The following is a 10,794-nucleotide window of genomic DNA, read 5'->3' on the forward strand; positions in this document are numbered from 1 at the left end:
TAAACGTATGCATATGTAGAAGAAGAAACATTCACAAAAATCCATGACATGACCTCTCTTCTTGATAGCTGTTGAAAACTGCATGGAACTGACAGGGATTGTTTTGTTTAATAATAAATAAATAAATACATTATGCTGCTACCTTCTGCTTTTCCCAAATACAATGTAGCCTACAGGTGTACCTTTCATCAGTCCAGTTGCAATGGATGGACTGTGATGAACTGCCCTACTTGTGATTGTTTAGAGATTTTAAAGGTTTTATAACAATGTTACAGATTTTTTGGCCCAGAAACAAATCTATTCACCTTTGCAGCTATACATTTCAATGATATAGGATGGCCCGCCAGGCTACCAGTAGGCTACTTTGTGTGCGGAATGTGTGCAAACACACATTCCAAACAAGCATACACAAACGTTTCAAGAGTGGGGGATGGAGAAGAAGATGGAGACAAATTCATTAATATGATTTATTTTCGCGGAATGGATGTGCAGGACTGAGCGGCGGTCATATTTTGTACCGCTACGCGGTACATCTAGTTTCTTTTAGTGTGGCAGCAATACGCTTCCGTACAAGAGGGCCTTTGCGATTTCGACGTTATGTAATTTGTTTCACGGTTCCGTTTTTGCCAACAGATTCCCAGTCGTTTGACAGTCCTCTGGACTCTTAGCATGCGGGTCACTGAGCGGCCCAGTGGGGTAGAAAATTGGATTAGAATAGCGGGTCCTTTCAAAGAAACCGCTAGCCCAAGACTCCTCCTCCGTCACGCCACCACCATGCCTATAGTCCGTCGTCAAGCCTGTGTAGGCTAATGAACTCGCCCTCCCCTGCGCCTAGTAACTGACGTAGCAGAGGCTACGGTCGACACGGTGGTAGTGAAGTCACAGTGCTGAAACAAACCGTAGCTTACGCTGAAGCCACCCTCGCCATCATCCGTGGACATGTCGGCATCCAACGAATGCAGGTAAGGAGTGAAAACGGAGTGTTTCGCCACCGATAAGCAATACACATTTAAATTAAACTCTACAATATTGATAAATCCACCACCTTTTCATCATAGCGGGAGTGCAATCCATTATGACATAAGAACCTAGGAATGAAATGAACTGTCAGCTGAGGAATAGACGGCAGCCGCAACATGTTTGGCTACTAGGCTACCCGTCTCGTTGGATGTGGACAACAAGGCTACAATCTATTGCCCCATCGTGCTGCATAACTAAAAGGGAGTAGGCTACAATAATTATGCGATAGTCTAGAAATAAACATAGAATAGAATTTTGAGGCGACTTTCATTGTGTTTTTTTTATCCGAGCCCACGCACTCTCTGACCTCTAAATAGTCAAATATATTGGTAGCCTAATGTTGAAAATGTTGCTTGTTCGTACTCGCTTAGGTTGTAGCTTTTAAATTTGTAAAATGCACAACAATATTTATCCATCAAGCTATAATCACATAAACCAGAAATCGCTAGGCTACTGTAAATTGACGTAAATAGAGGTTCCCTTAATGTTTCGTGAATAGCCTACTGTATTAGAGCGTCTCTTAAAGCGACAAGTGACAATTTTCTGCGAATAGCTCCACTCATTAAACAGAAAATTCAATACGGTGTGGATAACCCCACGGATGTGAAAATGGCCCCGTTGTGTATGCCTGCCAACGACTGACAACAATAAAGGGCTGTTTATTGTGACCGGCTATACAGCTCATTTTTAGACAGCACTCCGGGTAAACTAGATCCTCAGCTGAATGGAAAGTGCTGATCCCGCAGTGCGCTTTAGGACCATGGACAGCTCCAAGCAAGCCTTTGTTGACTGACACAACGTCTTTGACTTAACATACATTTTTTTGTCTAGCAGTTGTTCAAATGTGTGCAAACATTAAATAGCAAGGTAAATGTAATTTAGGATTGCTATATAAAATATGACCAGTCTCAGCAGAGAGGTCCATATAGCCCAACACGATTTACAAGTAGGCCTATCCAATAAAATAACCCAACCCAAAATAAAAGTTTATGATGATAGACCTTTATTGTCTGTAAGAAAAACTCTGACCTTTAATGCCACAGAACATCACACTGGACTAAGTACACGGAGGGATATAATAGACTATATTGCTGTTTGCTGCCACTTAGAATGTAACATTTCAGGCCATAAAAGCATACTGTAGCCTAGTGTTTTATTTTTATGTAGACATAGGCCTACTGCAGAACACCTACAAACAGCAGTGTTTCCCACAGAATTGAATTCTATTTGTGGTGGTAAGTTTGCAGAATTAACTTTAATGCAGCAGTTTTTAACAAATTAGCGCAGCGTGGTTATGATGCTAACTAGATTTAAGCACAATTTAGTACAACCTGGAAAATCATTGTGTGGTGGTCAATGTTGACATTCTGTTTGATAAACAGAATGCCCTGAGCCAATTGTTTTGGGAAATTCCCCTAGTTATAACCAGAGACGGTTGATAAATGTTCTAAAGGATCTTTGTTATAACTTCTATGTCCACAATGTTTCTTGGAACATTCTGGTTTTCAAAAAAATACTTCTCATTAAAATGTATTGAGAGTTACTTTTGAGAGAGTGAAAGTGAATCATGGTACAAACCCTACACAGTGCAGTCGAACCAATGGCTTCAAGAAAACAGGTGAAAAAGTCTGTGTGATTTAAAATGAATGTGAACACTATACCTTAACAGAAATTGCATGAAGCCAACTCAAGTCAATATAGTAAACAAACAACTGAGCCATGGTTCTTTTAGCTTAGTCAGAGCAATGTCATGTGGTTCATTGAACAGTGACTTTAGCATAGGCCAGTGGTGACTTATAAACAGAAAAGTAAGGAATTACATTCTTGAATGGAACTGTTGTAATGGTTTACCAAGGCCAGTCAGTGGAAGTTCAACAAGCCAGTCAGTGGAAGTTCAAATGAGTCTATAGACCATGGATGATTTGTCAACTGCCAGCTCGCATAAGCACAGACTAACACATTTAAGACAACAAAAACGCCCCAAACACTATAAACACTGTATGCTGTTCTTCATCTTTTTATGTTTTATGTTTATGTCATTTAAGAAATAGACTCATTCTAACCATGGGCTAGAAATGATTAAATATTCTGAAGTTAACATTCACTCATGTAAAAACACCTGACATTTATAAAGCCACAAAAGTCTGCTTTCTGAAAGTGACAGGTTGTTTTGTGTCATTGGTTCCATGAGGTTCTTGGAAGTCCAGAGCAGGTGTTTTTGACGGCTAAGGACCTGAGATATTGCTAAACTTGTTCTACTCTGTATCGAGACATTAGAAATATGCTGTCAATGTCAATTGACTTCACATGAGTTTCTGTCAACATCATTGTTTCTCTGTTCCATGAATAGCTTCAATTGATCCATTAGCAGAGTTATGTCATCTAGCATGCTATATGTATGCTGCTTCATCTTGGTCTTAAGGGCTACTCCATACTGAGCTATCTGATGTAGTGATAGACAATATGGCCCATATGGAACAGTGTATAGTTTGAGTAAAGAATCTAATGTCTTACAGTTTTTTTTTCCCGATTACTTAAACACTAAAATCAAAGTTAATGAAACCTTACTATCAAGGAGAAACAACTATAAGCACATTGTTAACCTCACGCTTTTTGCAAAACACTACACACATTGATTTACAAAACACTTAACACATTTCTCTACTTCAGACACAGAAATCTCAGATGATGGTATGGAATGATTCTTGTGCCACTAGAAACTGAATCTGAATATTTTGTATTTACATTTGAATTGCTGAATTTGAGGACTTAAAAACGTATTTGAATAGTATATATGGAAAGTTTTTAACTGAATCCCATAAACTTGAAACTGACTGTAATATTTTAAAATTGAATTAATTTGCTCTGATACATAAATGATCCTCACTGAAAATCCAACTCTCTATGCACTTTCACGTTCAGTTCTCACAATTCATTTTCAGACTGTGAAATTCAATTTCAATCTAGTGAGACACAACAGCTGTTGCGTGAGGAAGAGCCATCGAGTGCAGATCGCAGTTCTTCCGCCTCTACAAAAAGCCATAGACAGCAACAGAAATAAAAGCTTAATTGATAAATAGGGCAGAGATTAAAGCAGGGGTCCGGTGTACTCACAACCTAGGATCTATTTATGGATGATAATGAATTCAAAACTTCTTTTGGGAGCAAAAAAATGTTAAGACTCGGAAGAGTTTTGAGCATTATTACAAATTGACTTTTAGCCTGTAGCAGCAGCCATGGAGCCACATCAAAATAAATAGCTGATTTCATACCACTGACAAGGTTCAAAATAGCCTTACACTTCAGGTAGCCTAGTGTGGATAGGGTCCCTACAAACAAATCAAAGTAGGCCTATTGTTAACTTTTAAAGTGTACACGGTGGTTATAACAAGGACAGTTTCTGAAGGACCATTGCCTTACTTTTTGTTCCGGTAGTGTCAAAACAGTGGGCGTGTGCAACTTCTTGCAGCACTGCACAGATCTGGCTGAATGTGATGGATGTTTGTATTGTAAGATACAGCTAGATCTGCGCAGCGCTGCAAGAAGTCGAACACACCCACTGTTTTTTTTTCTCTTTTCATGCCCTGATAGTTCTGCTTCATCTTCTCATCTACAATGTACAGTAACTCTCACTAAATTGACGCAAGGGGGACCTGCACATGTACCAGCTAGCTATCGTTACACTCAACACCAACTCATCTACACCCAAGTTGGGTTTGAGGCTGCACACTACACAGATGCACAACTGAAAAAACTTTGTTTGGGTGGCCTTAGCTCACCCTGGCCCCTGCCTATAGAGCCGGCCATGACTGCAATGCCCATTTTAAACGCTAGTGGTCATTTTTACATATAGCACCTTTAAGCAGTTGAAAAAAAAAAATGTAATCATGTTTTTTACATGACAAGTGGATGTGGCAAGTAAAAGTAAATGTAGCCATACCACTCAACCCTACAATGCAGTGACATTCCACTCAACCCTACAATGCTGTTGTTGTATTTACTGAATCAATTTAGTTTGATTTGCTTGTATTGTCATCAGTAGCTGTTTGTTTTGTGTTTATTCCTGTTGACACCCTTTAGTTATGTTTGCTTTGTTTAGGCTATGTGTTTTTTGACCTGACTGTATTGTGATGTAATCTTTGTCTTTATGTAATGCAGAACAGGAACCTGCTGTAAGCCAGTTTTACTGCAACTGAATTGTTACTTTTAATCATTTTCCATGTACAGTAATACTTTAAATGAAATTAATCTTAGTAAAGGATTGTTAACCTGATTTTATTGTAGAGGTGTGTTTATTGACTGAATGTATCATAAAATGACAATCACCATGCTGTTCACTACATAACAGAGCAATCATGTACCAGCAATACTTACTTCCAGAATGCAACTACTGTATAATGACCAAATGGCAAATGTAAAACACTCTCTCTCTGTCTCTCTCTCTGTCTCTCAGGTATAAATATGAGGAGTGCAAGGATACAGCTGACTGGCTGCTGTCACGGATACCACAGAGGCCCACGGTAGCCATCATCTGTGGCTCGGGCCTGGGAGGGCTAGCTGACCTATTGGAAAACAAAAATATTTTTCCTTACCAGGACATCCCCAACTTCCCCAAAAGCACAGGTCAGATTACATCTCAGTCCAGTACCAACTCCAGAGAGCTTCAGTCTCCCCACACGGTCTGGAGCCGATTCTGGTAACATTCTGGCTGCTGTGAGCTGAGGATGTATCTGTCCTAATGACTTCAGCACTTGTAGTACATGATAAGCTCCATTAAGAAGGGTTTATCACCTGGAATTTAGGATATATTTTTGGGGAAAAGATGTTTGAAATGATAGTAGTTATTGCATGGCCCAATTGATCACTGACTGAAAGGGATACAGGGGTCATTTGCGAAAACTTCATTTGATTCCTTTAGAGTGCATGGGCTGCCAGTGGCTTGCAGTTATTCACACTTGTTTGGCTTACCTCGTCTGGTACTTGTGATAACATTACCACCCTAGGCAGAGAGAGGCACTTACTACCCTCTGCCTGCGCTATGCGCGCTTGTGGTGCCGAGGGTGCAGCTTGTATTGTCTGCACCAATACTGAAGGCTGAATCTGAAACTCTCTTCCCCACCCCACCCCCTGCACTGTCATGCTCCTCCGCAGTGCAAGGACACGCAGGTCAGCTTGTCTTTGGGGTGCTGAGAGGGAAGCAGTGTGTCTGCATGCAGGGTCGCTTCCACTTCTATGAGGGTTACAACATCACCACGGTGAGTATCAGTTTCACACGACAAGCACACCATATCCTTTTCGGCACACTTTCCCATTATTGGTTTTACAATACCGTAATTGTATAAAACAGGGGTTCTCTGTCTGTCTGTCTGTCTCTCTCTCTCTCTTTCTCTCTCTCTCTCTCTCTCTCTGTGTGTGTGTGTGTGTGTGTGTGTGTGTGTGTGTGTGTGATTGAAATGATTAACATGCTGTACTCTACCCATTGTGAGTCCAGTCTCTGACTCAGTTCAATACAAAAGCTGACTTGCCTTACAAACAGCAAAGGCAGCTAGCCTCCATTTTTTTGTCTTGTGTTATTCTTGAGATGATGAACATAATTGGCAACATCATGTTGTGAAACCTGTTCTTGCATTTCTATTGGAGTGCATTCATGAATAAAATGAGACAATGAGGTATGGCCAGTGTAAAATTATGGCGTGTAAGGGTAGTAAACCCTAGGATGAGAAGATTTCTGAATGATGTTCTCTGGATGAATACTGTTATGGTGAGATATGAGAGAGAGAGTATGAGTGTAAGAGAAGGAGCTGAGCTGAGAGGAAGGGTTTCATCTTAAAAGCAGGCACATGGCATTAGGTATTTTATTCACTGCTGCTATCTTGTCATTGCCTCCTTACAGTAATGGCTTTGGTGTCTTTCAGTATGAAAGAAAATACAGTCATTCTTCCGTAATGCTGTAGTTTCTTGGGTAATACTTGTCAAGACTCGACATGAAATTGAAGCTATAATGCATTTCCATGCAGTTATGGTGGCTGACTTTCTGCCAGAGTGCACAGGCTGTGACTGAACTATCGAGTCTCTTAACACAATGACATTGCTGCTGTTGAGACTTTCAGCTAATAGAAAATGAAGAGAAGGGTGTTTAAGTGTTTAAAATGCAACACAGACAATCTGCTTACATTAAATGAAGTGTATGCTATGGTTAATGAGGATATCTTGGCCATTTACCTGAAGACAGTTACTGAGCAGTGTCATTATAAACTATATACTTGAGGATGACTGTCACGATATTGGCTCTGATGACAACTTTGCCCCATCTATTGTGTCATTCTTAGATTAGTTTGTCTAGTTTGTTTTTTTAAGTCTAACCTGCAGGGCATTTTAAGGTAACCTATCTTAGTGATCTTTCACCCCACCATACCAGGAGTTTATTTAATTTTTAACCATCTTACTGGTAACACTGTCCAACTTTAACGCTGTACCCTGTCCTATGAGCACTAGAGAGAGAGAAACAGAACTGCCTATTAGATCGAATGGACACATGGGAATTGAACATTGGGCATTTCATACACTTTACTTGATAGTCCTCAGCATCTGTCACAAAACCATCAACAATCAGTAAAATCATATTCACCATTGTTTGGTGAAGTAGAGAAATCAATCATGTGTTAATAGTCCTATGTTGTTCCTTGATGCATCTCAAATGAAAGGAAAATGAATCCCTCTGATGTGCACCATTTTTCCTATTACATATGAAATGTAATGTTCTCAACATTTTCTATTAAGAGTTATTACCAACAGTATCGTCATACTCCACAGGAATTTACTATGACATTGAAAAAAAACATTATGCATTAAAGCATTGGCAAAAAAAAATTAAACATTATCACAAATGGTACTTTTATGTTTTGCTTTGCTTTGGAAGATTGCACTTTTAAAGCTCTTCCATTACCTTTCATCTCTTCATTTCATCAGGTGACCTACCCAGTGCGAGTGTTCTTCCTGCTGGGGGTGGAGATTCTAATTGTGACCAATGCTGCTGGTGGGCTGAATCCTGAGTTCAGCGTGGGGGACATTATGATGATTAAAGACCACATAAACATGCCCGGGTTTGCAGGCCAGAACCCACTTTGTGGACCCAATGATGAGCGGTATGTCATTTGCCAGATTGCATACATAGACATATATTGTATTATACATATAAAGTGAATATACATGTATGTATATGTAAAAATATATGTAAAAAAATATGTAACATGTAAAAAGTAAAAAAAATATGTAACATATGTAAAAATATATGTGTAATTGTTAAGCATTTTTAGCATTTGAAATCCCACTGTAGCACTGTATGGCCCTTTCCTGTTTCCATATGAGAGACATTTCTGTTCCCTGGTGGGGAAGCACACTGCTGGAGTCCCATGCACTAATGCGACCTGGCAGCCTCCCTCCCTCTGTGGGCCGCCGTCTGACAGGGCTCTGCTGCTCCATGTGCCTCCTGTTTCCTGTTTCAGCTTTGGCGTGCGCTTCCCCTGCATGTCGGATGCGTACGACAAGGACCTCGCCCACCTGGCGCAGGAGGCGGCCGAGGAGCAGGGCTGCACCTCCTACATCCGGCACGGCGTCTACTGCATGCTGACGGGGCCCACCTTCGAGACCATCGCGGAGTGCCGGGTGCTGCAGATGCTGGGCGCCGACGCCGTGGGTAAGAGGAGGCCAGTGTTTAGTGGACAGTTTAAGGGGTTTTCAAAAACGTCAGAGGTGCAAATTCCTTGAACAGAAGCGAACATTTGCGCGAACATGTTTCGCGAACAACAGATCATTTGAACGATTTTGTGTAAAATTTCCAATTCAGAGTTAACACTCCAACCAACTGCCCGCATGTTCGTGAATAACTACCTCCTCAAACTGTTTGCAAGTGTGAAAAATCAAGGCAAACAGAAAAATTGCAAATATTCGCAAAAGTTTACTATGACAATTTGCAAAGTATGTTTGCAATTTTGAATGCACCTCCAGTGTCCCAGCCAGCACACAAGCAGAGGTGTTTGTGACCAGCTAAAACATACCCAGAGGTTAATTATATTGCTGGTTAATTCAATTTGCTGCTAAGCTGATTAAGACAGCAGCTGAGTTTTGAATAGGTCTGGTTGTGATCTGCTAGATTGAGGGCAATTCTGAAAAAACTGGCAAAGATGCATTTGATTCGTTTGGTGTTTCCTTAAGTATTTTGTCCCCTTGTCTCTTGGCAACATGTGGTAGCACTGACATCTAACAGCTTTGACATTCCATTTCAAAGCGTTTCTGACAGATTTAGGATTCCTCTGTAAGTGAACTAACCAGCAGGTTATCCGGAGTCAACAGCACACTGTTCATTAAATGTAGGTGGATATGGATGATGTCAAACCTGACCTTTGACCTTTCCATGTGCCTTAGGAATGAGCACTGTCCCGGAGGTGGTGGTGGCCCGCCATTGCGGCCTACGCGTCTTTGGCCTGTCGCTCATCACAAACAAAGTCGTCACCGACTACGACAGCAGGGAACGGGCCAACCACGAGGAGGTCCTAGAGACCACCCGTATGCGCACTGAGGACCTTCAAAGGCTGGTCAGCCACTTAGTGGGGAAACTGTAGCGCTTTTGGAATCAGTCAATCACCTTCTAGTTCACTATGAATGAATGAATGTATGTAACAATATAAAAGTATATGATGCAGAAAACGTGGTAGAAATGGACAAGTTGATGTAGAATGTTATCTATAAAAAGAAGAGTTGCACTAGGCATTGGTAATTAATATGGCTTTACTTAATTTTTGTGATGGCTAATGATAATCTATTTAATGGGCAGAACTGTGCACTGATGGCTTCTTAGCTTAATTTGACACTTTGGGATGATATTCTCCTGATATCCTGTTAACAAAGAAATTTACTTTGCTATTCAACACTGTTGCTAATTGGTTCAGCCTGTTATACTGGGCTTTTTCCAACTCAGACTTAAATTGAACACAGCATGTGTGTGTGTGTGTGTGTGTGTGTGTGAGTGTGTGTGTGTGTGTGTGTGTGAGAGAGAGAGAGAGAGAGAGAGAGAAATTGGGGGAGGGGGGCTTAATTAACTCATGCTATTTCCATCTTACTTGACTTTTATCAAATTGTTTAAAGGAATACGCCACCCCTAGGTGAAATTGGGTCTCTCCCCGCAGTCCCTAGAGTTGGATGAGTGAGCCAAAGCGTTTTATAGCCGACCCAGCCATTGTCCTAATCTAGAAACGGCCCGGTTAGCTTTAGCTTAGCGTAGTCGCTGTAATCCGGCGCTGCCAGCTAGCATGTCGTTGCAAAAGTGAATCAAATAACTCAAGATTTTTTATAATTATTTCTCGTAACCTGTACATTCACATCGAGTACAAATATCAATGCAAATTAACACGAAGGGATTTACTAGACCAATTTAGATTTGGAACTATTTTCGGGCATAGCACCGGCAAAGCACCGCTGCCAGGCGCAAAGACATCACGCAGCATCTGTAAACCCTCAACTTCCGGCAATACACCAGCGTGACTACCAAGTTCTCTGCTACTAGGCTGGCTGACACTGACAGGTGGGCTTTCTCTAAGAGTTCTAATGGCTATAAATATGGAAGATTGCACGATAGACGAAGATGATGACTTAGACTACCAAGATCCAAGACCCTACCTTTTCGAACCTGAGTTCACTGAAGAGGAGTTGCGAGCTTTGGATCTGGGAAGAGAGGACGTTGCGACTGGTCAAGGCGAGTCGGATGAGCGAACGAGA

The 10,794-nt window shown here is 41.1% G+C and overlaps 1 protein-coding gene across 1 annotated transcript; it reads left to right on the top strand.

Annotated features, from left to right (window-relative positions):
- The first annotated feature begins 939 nt into the window (after positions 1-939).
- Positions 940-9,641, top strand: pnp6 (purine nucleoside phosphorylase 6). Its single transcript, XM_076299810.1, has 6 exons — positions 940-962; positions 5,474-5,643; positions 6,172-6,275; positions 7,990-8,165; positions 8,526-8,716; positions 9,445-9,641. Exons 1-6 carry the CDS (start codon positions 940-942, stop codon positions 9,639-9,641), a joined length of 861 nt encoding a protein of 286 aa, XP_076155925.1.
- The last annotated feature ends 1,153 nt before the right edge of the window (positions 9,642-10,794 follow it).

The sequence above is a fragment of the Alosa pseudoharengus genome, unplaced genomic scaffold (genome assembly GCF_046254945.1).
Source record: "Alosa pseudoharengus isolate Yale_2024_CS ecotype anadromous, Long Island Sound unplaced genomic scaffold, YU_APseudo_1.1 YU_APseudo_1.1_scf_10, whole genome shotgun sequence".
Classification (NCBI taxonomy): Eukaryota; Metazoa; Chordata; class Actinopteri; order Clupeiformes; family Clupeidae; genus Alosa; species Alosa pseudoharengus.